The sequence below is a fragment of the Styela clava genome, chromosome 5, assembly GCF_964204865.1.
Source record: "Styela clava chromosome 5, kaStyClav1.hap1.2, whole genome shotgun sequence".
NCBI classification, from domain to species: Eukaryota; Metazoa; Chordata; class Ascidiacea; order Stolidobranchia; family Styelidae; genus Styela; species Styela clava.
Window position 1 is genome coordinate 18,503,501 of NC_135254.1, and position 20,974 is coordinate 18,524,474.

Consider the following 20,974-nt stretch of genomic DNA (forward strand, 5'->3'; position numbering starts at 1 on the left):
GGTCGTCAATGCATTCACGCCGTTTTCCTTGTCCCATGAAAGACCAGCCACAAATTTACTAGTTGTAATCCGATTTCATGCGTGACTTTTTCAATTATATTACAGCACCTTGTAATATACATTAACATTACAAGTAAATTCTGTTAAATATTACAACTTTTTTCTAACAACGAACTACTTATCTCACAAGACATATTAAGTATGATTGACTGGCTGATATTAAATTTTCATGTCATTACGAGTGAATATTATAAATTATTGCAGATTCCCTCATTATTTATTCTGTTCTAAAAGATTATAGGCAAAGTCGAGGAAAATAATCAGTCGTCGTGGCTGGCAACGAATTCAAAAATCATTTTTGCCGCCAGCCGAGATAAAGAAACTATAACGCTATTTGAAATTATTATTTGTAAGTCAGGGTTACTATATTCCTTACAAGTAGGGTAAATATGGAAGTAATAGACAACAGCAAAATTGACTCATTTTACTAAACCAAATACCAGTTGTTTCTGAAAACATATACTCATATAACGAATTAAACTCAAGAAACTTCGAGGCGAATACTTTCTGTGATTACTCATATCCATCTGAAGATCTAACGTTCTTCAATAAACTCTTGTTGAACTTCAAATATCACAAAGACGAGATCACGAGACAAGTCTTTAAAATAGTAATTAGGCGTTAGAATTTCTTTCATCGTCTCAAAGATACAAAATAATTTATCACTTTATTCGACGAGGAAGCTCCTCCTACTGCATCGTAATGTTTATCGGGACTGAGATATGATTTTAAATCAGCGACACGTTTGTATGAATCTGAGAAAATGTTTTTGGTTTGCAAACTAAGCATTCTGCTGATGTTTTGCCTTCATCTTATATAAAATGAATTATTGGAAAATCCCGGATATTTGAACAATTTTTAATATTTGTGCCTGACGAAGATTTGGTCAATGAAATCCCGGACATGTCGGGGGGAAACCTGGCGTATGGCAACTCTGAGGCAACTGAAACTTAAAGACTGAAATATTAACTCTCGTTAATACTAACAGGGACCGAAACCCATGCACCCCAACTTGTACGCGTGTTCAACCAAATAGACTCGCTTTATAAACGACAACCCATTGCTTCTAAACCAGTTGTTCCCAAACTTTTTAGAGTTGGTCCCACTATTTATTACCCATCTGGTGATTTTCTACAATGTAATTTTATTTTTGATGAATGAACACAAAATACTTCTTCCAAAAAAAACATAGTGTTATTCTTCAAAAGAAAATAAATCTAAATCCTCTCTAAATTTCGGGAAAACACGGTAAGAAGTGCTGTACAGTGTACAAATCTGCTATGCGTAAAAAGCCACATGGTCATTCTTTGTGTAGCAAAACAATTTAACGAGCAAATTTATTGTATCAATGCCTCTGAAAAGCTTATAGAAAATCGAAATGAACTTGGAAGAAAACTGATTACAGTATATCTATTCTTACAAATTCAATCATTTTCTGTTATAGAATATGGGAAATAAGCAACTTTTCATTTGTCTATTGAATCAAATGCCGAAAAAGTTCACGTCAACATTGGCCTTATAACTTGATGGACAGATCGGTCAATACTGAATGGGATGATATAAAATGATACAAAAATGGAGCCTACCGGATATGCATCTGAGATAATGTCATATATATATATGCAAATACAGCCAACAACCATTCATGTGATACACATACAGTATCAACAATTCCATATGTATGTATAACCGAGTGTTTTACGTCATAGCGTTACCCTTCAATAAGGATGCTAAGTATGATTACTTTCAAGTATTCGATTCTTATCCGATTCCTAAATTTTCGATTCCGAATCTCGATTCCTCGACATATCTTTCCGAGAAAACATACACACCTAAGCAATGAACATGACCATATGAAATCAAACAAGAGAGCGATGTTCGAATATATGGACGGACGAGAAGGCCAAAACTAAGTAGTGTGGGTATTCAATCTGTCCCAGGTAACTAAATCGCAAAAAAAAACGAATCCCTCAGAGATTTTAGAAATAAATAAACGTAAAAGCCTCCTAGCGAAATATATATACCGTATATATATATAGGTATATATATAGTGAAATTTGCGACGTCGTAGCAACTCAACATAGCAGTAAAGCAGTTTATACATATATATATGTGAAGGAATTTCCACATAACGTTACGCATTGTTTGCAATCCCAAGTTTTAACCTCGAGAATCGATTCCAATGCAGGGAATCGAATCCGGATTTGATTCCGCCATCCCTACCCTTCAATTAACGAACTATTCATTACACATTTTCTGGTGTATGGTTGTTTCGTTTACAATAATTTTTCCATAACGATTATTTATGATAATGAGACAAGTGATACGACAAACTACTCATAATTCAGCGGATGCATCCCCAGTAGGCCTTATGGGCGTATTTAGCTAACAGTATATGAGTTAGATGTTTATGCATGTTTTGGCTGTATATGCATAGCACGTTACTTGTGGCTGCATATGTATAGCGCGAATACGATACATTATTCTAATCAATAATAAGTGATTTAACCGAATTGTCAATAACAAATGTATTGACATCAACTATTCGACCTTGCCCAATAAAATGAGAACCAAGCATGATTAGCCATCCCGTGTCGTATCAGTTTCGACCTTAACATCGATTCCACCCGGGTATGATACAGATTCAGCCAGTGGGATTTGTTTACTAACTAGCTTCAGTAATAGCAAAACTATCTCATACTTGCTTGTTTATGGGATAATTAAAAAAGCTAAAATACGAAAATTAGCGAACTTCCTTTGTTCATCCCAAACGCCGGGAAACCCCAATTTATACCCCAATCTATAAAAGTATATATAAATTTTATTTGAAAAAAACAAAAAAATTTCACAAGTATGAATATGTATGTTCAAATGTACAGGCTATATTAAATCGAACTAAGTAACTATAGTGGGGACAAAAACACAAAATATCTTAAGCTGATGGAAAATGTTTTCAATGTTTCAATTTGTAATATTTTTTACTGATGTAATCAAAAACACAACATAAGAAGTCTTTACCAACTAATATACATATATCTAATTAAAAATTTAAACCAATTCATTCAAAGTTTTTTTTGTAAATTGCCACTTTATGAAAACTTTCATTATATCGAATTTGTCACAATCAAATTTTGCTTACATTACAATATTAATTCAGAAAAGATTTAATATAGATAAATATTGGTTATTTAACAAGATAACAAAATTAATTTTCAGAAAAATTTCAACTATTCTCATTCCTTATAGATAAAATTTGTTATAACAAAATAATTCCAAGGCAAATTCTTTTTATTTCAGTTCTTATACTAGCAAACATTTTAATAAATTATGAAAAATCAAATAACTTGATTCCTTCCAATCTATTCGGAGGAAGTTATCAAAAGTTCACACAGCCATGAATACAGTGGGTCAGTAGTTGTATAAGAGCAACCAATTGTAAATAATTCAACCATGTTTTCAATTGAATTGACCGTAACTTGGAAAGGCAAAGATGTGATGATATCATGGTCTGGTGAGAAAAGAAGAGCACAGTTGGTGAGTGTCTGTTTGACATCATCTTCTAATTGAGATGGAAGCTGAGGTGTGGTTGATTGTTTTCTTTGCCGAAGATTACGGGAACGATTTTTCTCTACAGGAGCCATAGTTTGACCAAAATGTATTTCCACTTTTTGCAGAAGAGCTTTGATTTGACCAAGGATGCGTGAAATGTCTGATGGAGGAATAAGAAGTTTTCCGCATTCTTGTGAATCTGTCTTACACCAAAGTAAAGCCATTTTGTGTCGTACTCTGTACCATTGTACCAATAACACCGCTGCTTTGCTATCGAAAGGAGGAAGTTCACATGTTTCACCATATGCTGGTAGATGCTCCTTTAAATAATCATGCAATGAGCTGACTCGAATAGAGAGATACTTTGAAAACATTGGCGTTTTTGTCGCTTGGCTTTTTTGATCGTTCTGTTTTTCATTACCAGCATAAAAATCATCAATGCTTGAATCATCAGTCTCAGCAGTAGGAGGTCGCTTTTCATCGCTTATACGAAGAGATGAAAATTTACGTAACAATAAAATCCTGTAATGGAGAACATGAATCCATGTAAAGTGCCCAGATTCCATCCGTGCTGCAGTGACCACAGGATCAATAGTAATATCATCAACTGTTACAGGTGCAGGAATATCTTTGTGACTGGTGGAGAGGTCGAGTAAAACAAAATCAGGAAGCTTCGCCTTATCTTCATCAGTAAAATCGGTAGTAGTAACCGTCGTATTTCCAGGTAACAAAGCCCTGCTTTGGTTTTCTTCTGCAATTGAGTAAGCTGTTTGTAGAGCCATTCCAATCTGTTTCGTACTTCTGATATTACTACTTTCACTGGTTGCATTTTGAATATCAGTATTGAGAGTAATACCAAGCATTGCTAATTCTAAGTGGCCATCACGACTCACAGAAGCATCACTTATATGTGCAGATTTGATGGCTGACTGCAGTGTACTTTGAACAACTGAAACTTCACATCCATTCATAAAGTATAAAGCTCTTGTAACTTTGGCTAATTCAAAATTTATCTCAGCAAACAGTCTTGGGTCTTTTTCTGCTGAACCTTCACAAAGATATTTTGCTTGGCGTAAAATTTCAGTCGTCGCTTGCCACTCTTCCACAGAAGATGTATCAGTCAAAGTAAAATAGTTTGCATGACCCATACGAAGTTTTATATGAGCTAGAATTTGGAGATTACGATGATAGATATTTTTAAATGGCATTTCTACTGTTGATGTAAAGAGACGAGAGTGTTTCATTGTTTCTCCATGATGCATTGTGTGCAGCAACATAATCGCATGTGCATTGTGAAACTCCTGTACTGCATGAGATGATGTCCATTTGTTACTTTGAAGCTGTAAATCAGCTATCGAAATCGTTCCTTGAACCAAAGTGACTGTGCCTTGATCAGAAAGATTTGGTAATTCATCTAAAGTAGCAACTACATCTTCAAGAGTTTTAATAGTCTCTTCACTTGAAAGTCCTTCCACATGAGAACCATATAATAAGAATGCAGCTTGCATTTCTGGGTCGTTACAGGCCTCAGCTTCAACAAGACCTTTTGCGCAATAAAGTTGTAAAAATGTGTGATTTTGGCTTCCACTTTCATTACTTAAGGGGCTTCGTACTTTACCCAGCCCTACTATTTGTGTCAGCAAAGCATCACATAATTGCAATCGAATCTGAAGCCACAGTCTTGCATTTAATCTCGAACGATATTTCTGTTCAATGTTAACAATCTGCTTCTCTGCATCTGGAGTTAGTGGCCTATGGTCCCGTTCAGCACTCCTATTTTTCAATGCAGAACGAATCTGCCTTGGTCGTTTCACAGTAAGGTCATGAAAAACTTCAGATGACTGCATAAGATCAAGTGCCTTAAGAGCATGAGATGCTGCTATAGTTGAATGTTGTCGCTGCTGTTCTATTTGTGATAATATTAAATAACAATGTAACGCAATCCATAATTCACCAGAAGTCAACTTCGCACCGCTTGATGCAATTGGATTCAGCATCGCATTAATGAGAGATTCTGCCACAGCAATCAACATGCCTTTCAGCAGTGGTATTGTCATTGGACTTTCACGCTTTGAGAATAATTTTTTAACATGCCTATATGTTGAAGCTGTTGACAAAGCACTTATTGTGGAGCGAACATCATCAGATGCTTGTGATCTGGGAGTCTTCCTCTGTGATCCCCCTGGCAATTGAACAGCATCTATTTCCGGAGACACGAGGATTAGATCTTTGATTGTTGGCCTTTGTGGCAAGCCTGTTATGCACTCAGATAGTTCAGTCAACAATCTAGCTTGCTGAATAGTGATTTCGCAAGTCAAATGAGGTCCATACAATTGAGATAAGTTAGCAGAAAGCCTCTTACTTGCAATAATTTCCATTGCCTTCAAATTTTCTAAAGCTTCCATAGATTGTGATAAATTAAAATTGATTGTTGGTGGTGAACTGTCTGGCTCTCTGTAAGTGTGATCTGTTGGATGTGGCAATTTGCTTCCATAGAGCAACACACATAAGTCGTTAATGGCAACATCAAATGCACGTATGTTATTTAAAGCAGTGAGCTTAATGGAACGGCATTGTACACTTCTATGCAAATCTTTACATACAAATGTTGCCAAGTATTGATAAAAACAAATGCATGGAAAAGCTTTCAAGTTAAATTGCACTTGGACCAACGTTTCACATAGCCAATGCAAGCATGATAGCAATTGCTTTGCTTCCCCTCTGTATTGATCAGAGAACAAATCAACATTAGGAAAAATTGAAGTAGACCCGGGCATATACTTTCTTGGTTTGCTGTTGTTTTGCAGTACATGTTGTGGGAATATTTCATAAGACATGTAGTCTACATTTGATGTAGGATGTGGTAAGGAAAGCCTGAAAACAGCTTGGACCAATTCCGCTGCCAGCAATGCACAATTGGTTTTTGCTTGCAAATCTACACCAGAAAATTCACCTATTTTGCAGGTAAGAATAATAGCAAGCAATGATCCCCAAGGCCCTAATTTTTGTAACATGCTTTGTGGAATATCATAGTGATCTTCAAATGTTTTATTCCACTGTGAGATAGCAGTTTTCACACCGAATAATTGATCCAATCCTCTGTTCCAAGCAAGAAGTGCTGCTTTGTTATTTCCAGTGTGAAGATAGAGATTTCCCAACTCATGATTTGCTTGGCCTACAAGATCTCGTTCTCCATGTGAAGTAAGAAGTTCTATTGTTTTAATATACGACTCAATTACAGTAGGTAAGTGTGCGAAGGGGACTGTCTCCACATCCTCATTATCTACAAATTCAGTGTGTGTTAAGCCCGAAGGGAATGGTTGTTGAGTTTTACTTTCGACATCAACAAAACTGACAGTGGAGCCTCTATGATCCTGTTTTGCAGAACTTTGTGCCGACCTCGGTTCTTTTTTGTTATATTGAGAGGCAAGGTATAATCCTAAAAGTTTCCTAGAATGTATCAAAGCCCGTGAAATATATCTTGACTTCTTTAAATTTTCATGCAGGTTCCATAAACTGCTGTTCACATCGTATGGTACGCAAGACAGTGCAAATGCACGTTTTCCTCCTTCATATACATCATGAGCACCTGGATCAATAAATCCACCGATGTTGACATTTGAAGCTGATTCAGGATCAAGAGGTTGAATTTGCAGGCTTGCTGTAACATAGTTATGGTTGTCAAAAGAAACTCTTTCACCCTTATTATTCACGGCAAGTTGCAATGCACTTTCACCTCCGTATTGTTGAACCCTTTTCAGTATTTCATGCTGAGCATGGATCAAGATGGGAGCTATTGTTTCTGAATATCTTTCATGTGTTAAAGCAGTGAATCGAAGACAAATATCAACAAGTTGTTCCCACCTACATTCAAAATGAAGCATTTGAATAGAGCGTAATATAACAGATTTTATCAAAGGAAAATCATAAAGATGAGAATCGTCCATCATTTTATCAAACCACAAATTGCTTCCCCCTTTCTCGTCAACAATGTCTCCTGCGTAGCTATCAACTGGCCAGTCTTTGCTTTTACTTTCCTGCATGCAAACAAGCATATCTAAAATAAAATCTGATGCGAGTGTCAAGGGAAACCAAACCAATTGTCTAAAATCTTGCATCGTCATGACAGGTTCATGTACATTTACAGACTGTTCCAAGACAACTGATATACATGACATTAAAGACCTGGTTATATTCTGTAGCAAAGTCCAGTGTTTACCTCTATGAGCAAGAACAAGACCCCTTCGAAATGATAACATGCATATTTTGAACGTTTCCATAATCACATTATTCTGTACTGCTGCAATATTTGGATCTATAGTTTGTGTAGAAACCATAGAAACAGGAGAGTTAGTTCTTTGTGTTCTTGGGGATTCAGCACCGCGCACACTATCATCATCTGGTGATAACTGAGCATTTGGCTCATCACTTTGCCCCGTATCAAAAAGTACATTAATTGCATTCCTTGCAGATATAAGCAGTGCTTGACCAGGATCATCATCATCCGCTTCGATTGCAATATTAGTTTTGACATTGAAAGGTTTGTGACTGACTGTGCTAGGCTGTAATACAATGCTGTTACAACCATCCAATGACCAAAGCTTATTATCCATAAGACTGATATTTTTGCTTGGAATAACATTGCCTTTGATTAACTGTTGACGTCTGTCTAATTTTTGTAGAAGCATATCGAGATGAAGCAAGCCAACAAGATGATTAAACTCTGCTCTCCACGGCATTTCGTCGGAAGACAATTTGCGTAATTTCTTTCGTTTCACACTATTTTTGTATAATTCAGTCATGTGTTTTTCCAGAACAATCAAAGCCTTTCGTTCCAATTCTTCCTGTTCATCTCCGTTACCTTTTACCATAGGACGACTTCTTTTCCTTTGTGTTTTCTTTTTCTTATCTTTTGTCTTTGGTCCTTCCTGAGCATAGCTTACTATCACCGCTGCATACTTGTTTGGATCGTTTCCCTGCATTACCACAGCACCGTTTTCAACAGACATCAAAGTATAGTTAACAGAGAGTCCCTCATTTCTACGCCTCAGCCAAGTTATTACATCCTGAGACCATTCAATTGTAGGTTCGATTAATCCACAGTGTAGAGCTTTATGCATAACATGAACAAAGTACTCCAAGTAACGTGATCGTCTTCTAAATTTTGATATTTCTTTGTATGCAAGCATTGGTTTAGCAGTGATGATGTATGAAAGAACAGTGCTGGCATCCTCTCCGCCAGTTAATTCATCAGCAGAATGCTTTTCTTTTGTGAGTTCTGCAAGTCTTTCTTCCAGAGCATTTAATTCATGACTCATGCTCAGATTCACCAGACTTACTGGTTTTACTCCTCTCTTCTTTCCTTGTGTAACATTCACAGAACTGGGTTCACCACTTGAATCAACCACTTTTGGTAAAGAACCTTGACTTTGCTCTCCAGGATTAAGAAGTTGTTTTCCAGCATCAATCATATTCAAGCACATATCTGGTCTTCCCAAAGAACGTAGTACTTTCGATAGGTAGTATGTTATACTAGCTATCATATGGTGAACTGAATTATTAACCATAGGTGATCTCTGACTTCTAGTGCCACCACATGCTTCTCGCAGCGCAACATGACATTTAGTAAGCACCTGTATTAATGGAATGAAATATACATCAGATTGAATCAAGGGCACCAATAAACCATAGCATTGGGTTACAGCTTGAAGTAAATATGCTGCATCATTCAAGTAACTTGCAAGTTCCATAGCAACTAACATCTTTTCGCATTCTTGCAGTCTCAAAATTTGTCCTGGTAATAGAGGTCCTTTATCACAGAGTTTAATACAAAATAGCCCTTGTTCTCGAACAGCAACCTCAACAGATATAAACATACTTACTACGACGTGTCGTAAAAGTATTTGTGAACTTGCTGATATCATTTCCTTCTGTAAACTATGCAATGTTAACACAAAATCTCGGGCATCAGTTGTTGTCCAAGTATCAGAATCACTTTCAGGAGGCGGTGAGACAAACCGATTCCAAAGAACTTCTGCAGCCTGTTTTGCAACTTCTCTTACTCCAACACGATGACTCACTTCCGCAAGTATTGACCATGCATTTAGTATTGACATAGGATGGTGAGCAGGAATCACTTCGCTGGTCACTCCAATGCTGTTTCCAATTAGAGAACCATCAGATGAATAAGCGGCAACAGCGAACACATATCTTTGGTTACTACGCAGACCATCAACTCGAAAAATACATTCATCACCAGCTGGGACTTCGTTACCAGCTCCTTCTAAAAAGTAGTCATTCAATCGAACTTTTACATTTGGACCAGCAGATGATCGCCCAAACAGACGATACCAGGCAACCGAAGTTCCAACAGGGAAAAATGGTGCGGGTTTAAAAATCATTGTCGAGTTCGATCTTGCTAGAAGTAATGGTGGTGGTGGAATCGTAGACAAGCCTGGAGTTTCAGGTACGTCAACAGATTTGCTAAGATGATACAATTTTTCTTCTTCCTCCTCTGATCTAGATAACAATGATGCAGCTTTTTTCAATGCCTCAGTAGCTGATGGCAGATCTCCCTTGGATTCCACATTTGCTCTTTGGGCTTGTAAAAGTGCATTAGACACAAGATTACCCCCAACGAGTGCGAGCATCTTTTTTTTGTTATATTCCCCTGGATGTTTTTGAGATCTTGAAGTCATGACTGAGCTCCGAGAAGAACGGGGTGGCTTGATGTCAGATTGTTGTAAGTTTGATAATTTAAGGTATATTCTATGGTGCGTGTTCAGTAGTTCAACATGCAAATCACGAACCATAGCTTCTTTTTGACTAATCGTAATTACATTATCCTGCATCCACATGGTATCGCTTACATCCGTTCCATCATATGACATTTTGAGCGTCCTACCAGCACACAATGAATTGATGGCATCTGATAAAACTTCACAAGCTGATGCAAGGCGTTCGTTTTTGGTTTGATGCAAAGACATTGCAGAAACTACTGATAACCTTGACCTGTCCATGTTTGGAACCTCTTGAGTTGTTTGATTTTCATCACCAGTAGCTGATTCCATGAGGAGGGCAAGTCGTAGAGAAACCTCTGCCAAAGTGGTTGGATCGACACTTGCAATACCACACCATACAAAAGCACTATGAATAATCTGTAACAAATGAATCCATTTTTGTGAAACATTGCTATCAGATTGGTTATGTGTTTGCAACTTAGACAAAACAGCTTTACATCTTTTCCATACAATCTTACATGCATCTAAAATCATATCACGATCTATTAAAAACTCTTGATCTTTTCCAGATGGTGAGAAAAGACCAGGATTTGTGATACAATAGTAAACAGTTTCTGCCAAATTGACGAGATCGTCACTCGCTTGAATAGCATGCATAGAACTTTGAGTTGCTGTAGGAACATCTAACCTTTCATCCGGTATATTCGTAGCAGATGCACTTGTGGAGGGATGAACTCTTTTCAAAGCTCGAGATCGTATTACTCGTTCTGAAACAAGCATGAGTGCTAAACACAACTCTGGTCCCTTGTTGTCACCTTCGTTTTCAGTTTCAGATTTTTTAATGTAGAGTAATGCACAATCCAATAAACTACTGAAAGTTTCCCATTGTTCATAACAAAAGGCTAATTTGATAAATCTTACGACACTTACAAGGGTTACTCCATCTTCACCAGCAGCTGCCAACTGCACTAAAGATTTATCATTACGGATTCCAGCCATAACTGAATGATCAGCACCACTAGCATTTTGATTTTTTGTTCCACCTCCACCAGCAATAATCTCCTTGCCTGCAAAGAACAATTCTGCGTGCACATCAAGAATTTCTGTATCTGTGTCTGCAGCTGGGGGTTGCGGTTGAAAGCAACGACGGCGTCCATTACTCAAAGCTTCCAGTATAGCCAGGAACTGAGCAGCACTTCCAACGAACATATCGCCAAGTAATTTTTCTGTACCAGTTCGTGGCCACACCATCTGAGCTGCTTCCTTTAAATTATTTCTCATCTTGGGACGCAAAAGTCCTTTCGGTTTTCGTCTAGACTCAAACACAGTTCGCTTAAATACCATCGCTGCCATTTTAACAGTGGCTTGCTGGAATATCAGACGAGTGGTTTCACTTTGGGGAGTGCCACTCATTGCCTCTAACTCACTCAATTCTTGAAGTTTGGTCAACGATCTTCTAGCAAATTTTTCAGCCAGTTGTCCAGCTTGGCTGTCATAGTAGGCAAGGCAAACAGCTGTGTATAGCGTAACCCTCCATGTTAAGAACTTCACAGCAAGTAAAGGTATACTTGTTTCCATGCACATTGCAGACCAAACTAAAAATTCAATTGCTTTGATGGAATTTCCACTCATCATGAGCTTTCTACACATTTGATAGCAGATAATTGTACAGTTATACAACATCCAATGAAGAGACTCATGTTTTTGTATCACCTGCATAAAAATTTGTAACCCTTTGAGAGCGGCAACACATTTTTCAATCGAGTCTTCACGCACAAAATCAGCATCAGTATGTTGTATAATGTGAAATTTACATGTGAAAGCTCCCAACAGTGCTTGACAAGTTGTTATCGCCAATTTGGATGTCACACCCTCACTGAAGTATGATTCCTTACAAGCATTTGCACTGCTAGTTCCAGCACTCAAAGGTACTTTGAAGGAAATAACTAAAAAGTGATTGAAACACTGATGCAAAGCAATTTCATGAGATCCCTGTGTTGATAAATAATTACCAATCTCTAAAAGTTTATCATAATAAAACTCTGTAGGAAGACGAAGGGCATACTTATTCCATATATCAAACAACCAGTTTGATCCTCTTGAACAGGCTTCATTTTCTTCTCGTCTGTATTTCGGATCTTTTGATTTTTCAATATAATTGCAAAATTCATTCAATTCTTTCCTAATGGCCACGATGACAGGATTACGATCATTGACTTCTCCATAGTAAGTTGCATGTGCTGTTCGAACACCGGACAAAGCAACATTCACTAATGTTGATGCCATTTTGATACTATAATTTACAACATCATATTTAACAAACTATAAAAGTGATGCAATAAATTTATCGATCAATAATATTGTGCATATATAAATTGAATAATCAAACAAAACTACTACAATATGGTATAAGGAAATGTCATTCTCAACCACGACAGATTTCTTAGCATTGGTTGTAGAGTTTTATAATATCAATCAATTTGTTTTGATTCCAAAGTTCAACAGAAACCATTCAAGGCATTACATAATATATTAAAAACATTATTGTGTATATTTTTGCAACGATTTTAGTCATTCAAATCTGTTTTTGAGGTTGAAGTTTTAAAAATACCTTAAAAGTAATAAATGGCAATTGAACAATGGGTACAAAGATTGGCCATATCGTTATCCATTCTCAAACAATCGAGCTAAACTTGAAATCTCAGCAAAATTTCTGTATATGCTATTGCTATTACTAGCCCCTATCTGACTATGTCAACCGAAAATTACCTCACTATGACAAATGTATTAAGTTAAAATATACAGTCGAATGTTCAAAATTGTCACCCAGGCACCCGAAATCAAGCAAGTTACGTCGAGTCATACTCTCTCTTGTTTTCTTGTTGTTGGATCATTTCTCAATTTCGAGAGATCGTCTGTGCGATTTGAACAACCGTTCATATATTTTAGTGGGCTTCACTACGTCCTCGTGACATGATTTTTGGATGACGTACTCAAATTGGAATCAGCAAAAAAGCTTTTAAGCAAAAATAGTTACGTCATGCCCACTACAGAAAAAGGTAGATATCAGTAGTAAACGACTAAAAAGGTAGGTATCAGTAGTAGATGGCTAAAAAGGTAGGTATCAGTAGTAGATGGCTAAAAAGGTAGGTATCATTAGTAAATGACTAAAAAGGTAGATATCAGTAGTAAACGACTGAAAAGGTAGGTATCAGTAGTAAATGACTAAAAAGGTAGATATCAGTAGTAAACGACTAAAAAGGTAGGTACCGGTACCTTTTTAGTCATTTACTACTGATACCTACCTTTTTAGACACTGATACCTACCCTTTTAGTCATCTACTACTGATACCTACCTTTTTAGTCACTGATACCTACTTTTTTAGTAGGGCCCAACTTCCACAATGTTGCACTGTCAATATTCCAGCATTCGTTAATTTGTACACGGGCGGTCTGTCAACGTCTCCATAGCAACGTTCTGAACTGGTGGCAGAAGAGAGCAGTCTGGGCCAATCGCATTTCCATTCAAATGCTTCCAGATTTTACCAATCAATTCTAATGGTTAAATGTTAGGGTTGAGAAGATTATTACAAGACAATGACAATTACTCTTCTCATTTCCGCTTATCGCCCACGCCTGTTTTTACGCGTAATTTTACTGCCTCGAAAAAAGAACCCACTGCCGTATTTTGCGTACCATACGGACCATCGTGTTATAAGGCGCACTGTCGATAATTCTTCGATTAGATTGGGTTTTTATCCACACATAGGGCGCATCAGGCTATAATAATCAACGGGATTTAAAGTAATACCGGTATTGTTTTTAAAGGTAGGCCATAAAACACTACCTGATCCATAATGGGGCGCACGATCGATTTTTGAGAGGAAAAGGAGATTTGAAGTGCGTCTCATGGCCCGTAAAATGCGGTACTTCGTGACTTTTCCGCTGATCGATTCCTGATTAGGTTAGCTTTGTTAGTCTCAAATTATGATCCTCCATTTAGTAAAATGACATCCAGTACCTATTCATATATTGAGATGTAACTGTTTGCCAACAAAATGCTGTGCCGAATGTTTTATCCATGAACTTGCATAATATGAAGTTCTTTTCTACATAACTGCTTGTCTGGAGGTGTTAATGACGCCTCTTTCGCAAGGATAAACAATGGTTGCATCAAAATATCATGGCATGTCAGTACTTGGTCTGATGCGGGTCGAAACCCCATACCACATAAATGATGGATAAATTAACTGTGGATCGCGGTTCGTGTAAGTTTTACCAATTCTATGAAAATATCAATTTTATATTTGCGTGTGGTCTATATGACGTGCTATGTTCCTGCATCCATTCGAAAAATTTAAGTCTAAAAAGTATAACCTTGGGTGAGATTTCGACTAAATAGAATATTAAATGAAGTTCATCTTTTCATTGGAATTCATTTCTCGAGGAAGAAATCTTGCGAACTTTTTCCTATTACCGTAACTTCAACGAAGGTACGCGTGTATTCACCGATGTGAATATGAAAAATCCAGCAGAAACATTAATGGTGTATTTAGTTTCATCATTCATTCAGCTGTTTATTACCATGTGTCAACTAGGTATTAAAATTTGATGAATATCGTATTTTACAACGGTGATATTATTCTAAGTGTGAGTGGAATGCATTTTGAAAGATTTATAGAAAGAGATTCAATAACCTCGGGCCTATATTTGCTCACTTTCATGTAGAGGCCTATATATATATATAAAATAATCAACTATCTTTTTAATTTTCTGACAATGAAATCCAGGATTGTTCATTATTGGGTTTCTTCGCATTATTTCTGTGTTTTTACAAATGCAATATGGCAAATTGATTTCTTTACTGCTTTCTTTCTGCTTGTAACCAATAATAAGGCTACTCGAAAATCAAGAAAATTCAAGTCTGTTACTTTGTGCGTTGTTAACTTAATGTGCTTTTCAAAAACTACCAATAACATTTATAATTTGTCATAACGATTCCCGCGCTGCCTGCTTTCTGCCTGTCTTTTTATGCTTGTCCTTGAGAGGTATTCATCATTGTTAGGCGTATTGTAGTCAAAATCTGAAAGTTATAAATTATTAAAAACATTATGTTTTGCAAGGGTAGGATGTTGCGGTTTTTCAATTCTTCATACCTTCTTCTTCTTTTCGTTCCAAAGTGGAAAGAACTCGATTGTTGCTTTCTGATAAAAGGGCGTCCTCCTCCTGGGAAAAGTACAAGTGAATATTAAATACTATCGCATCTTAGATATCTGTTGAGACAGGTTTCAATCTATAAATATAAATTACTTATATCAAGTATCAGCTGACAAAAACACATTTGTGTATAATCAAACTACCTCTTCTATGCACGAACTCTCATATTGATACACCTCTATATGAGTAAAAGTTATGTTGACTTCAAGGCGAACATTACGCATCTGCCGATGGTGAACCAATGACCATTATATAGTTATTTCGTTTTTGAGTTCTTCTTATGAATCTATTGGCTAGTCCCCATTACCAATTACAAGTTAATTAATAAGGAACCTTTTGTGCTAATATTGATGCTCTTTAGCATCTTATATTATGATTTGATTATATTTCATTTTAGAAGGTTCGGGTTGCGTTGGTCTTATTTCAGTACCACTATATCCCATATTTACAATATATATATATAATCCAACAAATAAAAATATTTTTTACAAAATGAATTTTACTTTATTTGAAACCGTCTCAAAATCTGTTTGAGTTTTTCCCGTCTCTCGTATTTCATCGTTCAGAGTATTTAGTAGTTCGGTGAATATAGAGAACAGTTTGCGTATATCTTGTTTATCTTTTCCATTACGGATACACTCTTTTGCTGAATGAAATACGCTCGTTAATGGTACATATTTTCCCTGGTTTAAAAACCACCCGTGTGTTTATCATGACAGAGAAACTTTTTGGTATACGTCACATTTTCAACTATATTTATTAATTTTTAGCAGCACTTAGTATTTCATGACTGCGATCTTTGCAACTCAATGAGTATTTGGCGCATTCAATTTTTATAAAATGAAAAGCAATATAGCCCACCTTTCCAAATAAGAGCTTTCGCACTCTTCAAATGTAACTTTTCGCAAACTCTGAGCAACTTCGTTGTGATGGGTTCTAACCACGCATGCACTTCTTCCATCAGTTCAAGTGTTATAATTTGACTGTTTGATAGTTCTTTTTTACGCAATTCCAGTCGATTGACTTGTTTTTTAGCCTCTGAAATTTTCTTCTCCAACCTTTTAGAAACATTGCATTGTCATTTGTTAGTTAAATTGTATTTTGACTTTAAGAATTCTACTTTCTATCGACTGTGTAGAATTTTCTTACTCCATTTCGTGTTCGTGTATCATTTTATCGTACTGGGATTTATATTCGCTCAGAAGTTTTTTCTTTTTGATAAGTGCATTTCTATTTTTTGTTGTCTGCGCTCTCAATGTCCTGGATGAATTTTTCTGATTCCGGAAGCAGTTGACAATGCTCTACAAAAATATTATTTATTTTTATATTTTTGAAATATTATAAACAAGAGATATCACTTATAATATGTGTACGTTTTACCTCTTTATTGCTGAATGGAATTCCGGTGACTGCTTCTAACATATTTGCCTTTTCTTGATATTCTTTTATTTTTTCCAATCTTTCCTGAGTTCGTTTTGCCATTTCGGCCAAACGTTTTTCTTCTTCTAAATAACGTGTCGCTAAAGTATAACAAAGTTCGATAAAAAATAATGTAAAGAATTATCATTATCCAATAATAATGAAATTATTGGATGCACAACCAAGAATAATACTTTCATATCAATATTTAATGTTTTTAAATAATCTCATATACCAATAAAACAATAGATGCAAGCTTTTCAATAAGTTTGGAATTTTTGATTCTTTTGATATAACTTCACTAAAAATTATTTTTGTTGGTATTTTATGATACGAGGTAGATCTATGGATCGTTTTGTTCTTGTTGTTGTTGTGAAAAAAATGCTTTTCTCTCCACTTACTGGACCAATCGATTTGAAATTTTCATGGGTTAAAGATTATTGTTGTCGCTGGTAACCCATTATTTTTATTTATTTCCAAAATATCTGTGGACTCCATGGGATTCCTTTTTCATTTTGATGTCATCAAAATTTAAAATTGCGCAACTTGTGGCGGTTCAGATTTCGGTAAGCTCGTGGTCAGTGACGTTGGGAGTTTTTTGATAAGGTAATGTATCATTAATGTATCATGACTTACGTTTTCCTCTTGTATGCGGCAGCTCTATCATTGTTGTAACGTTTTTTACTTTATTTCGTATTGCTCTCATCGTGAGTTCTCGTTCTCGTCGATCTTCTCTGACTGCGGCTTCTAGGTCTGTCTTGTTTTCCTACAAACGGGGAAATTTTCGATCACGATATTCTAGTTTATGCCCTAAATTTGATTAGAAAATAATACGAAGAAACTGTTTATATATATAACTGTTTCAAGGTTCGAGGTTGTTCAATATGACAACTATGTGATTGCATATCATATTCAGTATATATACTAGATTTACCAATTTTACGATATTCCTGTGGTACATGTGCTAGGCATTAGCGTTGAACTAAGCGTTAGAAATACGCTTGCCATCGCTCTCTGATTACCCTGCGTGGGTTCGAATCCCGTGGGGGATAATTATGTGCAACAGAAATGCTGGGATCCTCACCGCCGTATGGTGGTTTAAGTAACTGCTGGTCGGTTAAGACTTCCTCCACCATCAAGTCCATGTATCTGAAAGTGATAACTGGATAACTAATCCCATACCCTATCTGACATCGACCGGTAACCCTACTAGTAGCCGTTGTACGCAATATGATTTTATCGGCCTCCCTCTCCCCTGGAAAATTTTTTTAAATTTATATGCATGTATATAAAAAACATTTTCAGTTAACTTTTTATATGGCATTCAGTACAATTCTTTTAGCAATTGATGTTCTGACATTGCGGTGACCATTTCATAGTCAATACATATATATGTTTAACCACCAATCTCTTGTTTCTCATGCATTCATGTACACTATTATGTCATGAACAAAAGTAATATTCACCAAGGCTTCGTCTCTTTCGGCACTGGCAGATTTTTGTATGTTTCTTAGTGTTTGCAATTCTGTGCGTTGTTCCAAAATTTTCTTTTCCAATTTGTTCAATTCATTGGGGTAAGTTCTTAACTCATCCTTTGAGAAATTGAGATAAATATGCAAAACGTTAATTTCATGTATAGTTGCCGAATGCGATTGATTGAACGTAAAGAAAACTTACCCCAAGCGCTTTCTGTATTTTGTGATAAACTCCCTGAATTCGAAACGCAGTCACAGATTTTAGCTTCACTTTATTTATAGAGTTTTCCAATTGCCGTGCTATCTGAAATATTTCAGTCGAAAACGATTTAATTGATCGAATCTGATGAAAAATGCTAATCATGTTTATACCGTAGAGATTTCAGGATCAGCTTCAGGGCTTTGCGTTCTTTCATACAGTTTCTTCTCTAGTTCTGTAATTTTGTCCATATATTTTTTCTTAGTATGAGATAATTCATTCAACTTTCTCGCAAGATCACATACTGTGTGATCAAGTTCTTTTATTGCGACCTGAAAAGTAATATTTTTAAAAAGATTACTTTATTATCGACCTTTCAATATATTCAGCCATTTCCATATAGGTTAGATATGAAGTCGAGCAATAATTCCAATTAATAACGATTTATATAGACATTCCGTGTCTAAATTAGTGTATGTCATGAAAAATCAGTTGCGCAGTGTCGCAGCGCGTGACTATTTGGATGCCAAAAACGCTTGAACTCAATCTATATAATCTAGATAATGATGGTATAGAATAAGATGTCTCTTTACAGTTTTATTTAAATTATTATTATACCGAAGCAGTCAATGAAAGTATAATATAAGTGCGCTTGTTATTGATATATATATGCTCATTGATATAATCACGATCACAAGTAGGAGGGCTAAAAAAAGATGCTTAGTTGACAAACCTCGCTTGTTTTTCCTGTCAGCGCAAGTCGTTGTCGTTTTCTTTCTACCAGAGCTTGATTTACTATAAGTTGATCCATGTCTAACGCCATTCTAACTGTTTTTCGTAACTGACTATTTTCTATGCGCATTCCTGATATTGCCATATCGTTTTCCCTCATGATTTTTTCGTTCCTCAACTTTTCTGAATATTGTCCGCGCTCTGTAAAATGGAAAAAAATAGTAATTTCATTATTATAATTGTTGTTGGAGCTAGTTATAGTTTTTTCATCTTTCATGTAATATTCAGCAGGTTCAGTATATTACAGCAAATAGTATTGCGTCATCTATGTAAAGTGTAATTGAGTCGTTCAATCTGCAACTTTGTTTTAGAGATGCGCTGTGATTTTGGTGATCTTGGGGAAGAAATATCATTTTAATAGTTGGTGTAGTTTCACAAATATTGTTCACTTATGGAGTATTATTGTAATGGTTATTTATGGATATATATGTTATAAATAAACTATTCCCACTCCACAAAAGCCGGACTGCGAGTTATGCGTAGCTACAATGTTTGTGAAGAAGTGAGCGATCTATGATGAGTAGGCCTACCTAAAAAGAAATCAAGTGAAAGTGTATATTTACTTTTGAGACACCCTGTATATACATTAATATGATTGCACTAGGTGTGGTTGCGAAAACGATGTGGGAAAAACAGCTTAGTATTGAATTTTAACGGCAAACCTTTCATTTTAATTTTTCCTCTGAGTTCCTTTATTTTAAACCTCATTTCGTCATCCTTTTCATTTGCATTGTCTTGATGGGCTTGTTTTCCAGAAGCGTTTATGCTTATTCTCTTGAAATTAGACATGCTTCTCGGTCTAGTTTTTGATTCTGGTAATCGCAAACATGAATTGCTGCAAGATTACACGTCACGCAGTTCGCACTGCGGCTCTTTCAAGCAAAATTATTAGTGTTGATGAAAGTGGGGCAGAGAATTTACTTTATAGGTTTTAACAATAAAAAAAATATATATTCCAGAAAAATAAATATCTGCTAAAGAGCTAATTATTGCTGAAAGAAGGAATATGCCCCCAAAAAGATATTATGTACGGAATCACCGACCAAGTCGAAAACAATGTCGGGCTTTTTACATAGAAGAAGTATTTTAGTAGTCACGATAACCCTTCGGCGCGGATTGGTTAAAGAAGATAGATCTTAAAAACGGGTGCTTTCAAAATGAGAGGCAAATCAGAACTCTCTCTCACAGACCCTACAATTATGTCGGGTAAGTAAAACATGGTCTCAATCAAGGAAGTTTTATATCGAAATGGTGATTTTTCTACGCTTTGTGATGGATACTGAAAAACGTTACTTTATTCTTAAGTGCATGGACATTTACTACCTTCGCTTTTTTCCTTGTACTTGTGTTCCGACGATGTCCGACATTCACAGGCGTTCAAATTCCTTCATTGGATCTCTCTCTGGATTTCCGTATATCCAGGGCAGTACAAATCCCCCCATTATGATAAACTACCCAATCGTTCATCTCAAAATGACCAAATTCATTTCTATACTTCACCACATTATTATGACGTCACAGTT

At 36.1% G+C, this 20,974-nt stretch overlaps 2 protein-coding genes across 2 annotated transcripts; both read right to left on the reverse strand.

The window, feature by feature from the left end:
- Positions 1–2,863: 2,863 nt before the first annotated feature.
- LOC120344325 (cilia- and flagella-associated protein 54-like) lies at positions 2,864–12,685 on the reverse strand. Its single transcript, XM_078112649.1, has one exon. The coding sequence runs from the start codon at positions 12,633–12,635 to the stop codon at positions 3,420–3,422; it is 9,216 nt and encodes a 3,071-aa protein (XP_077968775.1). The 5' UTR covers positions 12,636–12,685; the 3' UTR covers positions 2,864–3,419.
- A 2,587-nt stretch (positions 12,686–15,272) lies between these two features.
- On the reverse strand, positions 15,273–20,928 carry LOC120344343 (uncharacterized). Its single transcript, XM_039413514.2, has 13 exons — positions 20,775–20,928; positions 20,114–20,263; positions 19,393–19,592; positions 18,833–18,991; positions 18,663–18,764; positions 18,452–18,577; positions 17,622–17,751; positions 16,947–17,086; positions 16,716–16,867; positions 16,428–16,624; positions 16,070–16,212; positions 15,506–15,575; positions 15,273–15,432 (listed from the first exon to the last, which is right to left on the reverse strand). Exons 2-13 carry the CDS (start codon positions 20,238–20,240, stop codon positions 15,329–15,331), a joined length of 1,650 nt encoding a protein of 549 aa, XP_039269448.2. The 5' UTR covers positions 20,241–20,263; positions 20,775–20,928; the 3' UTR covers positions 15,273–15,328.
- Positions 20,929–20,974: the final 46 nt, after the last annotated feature.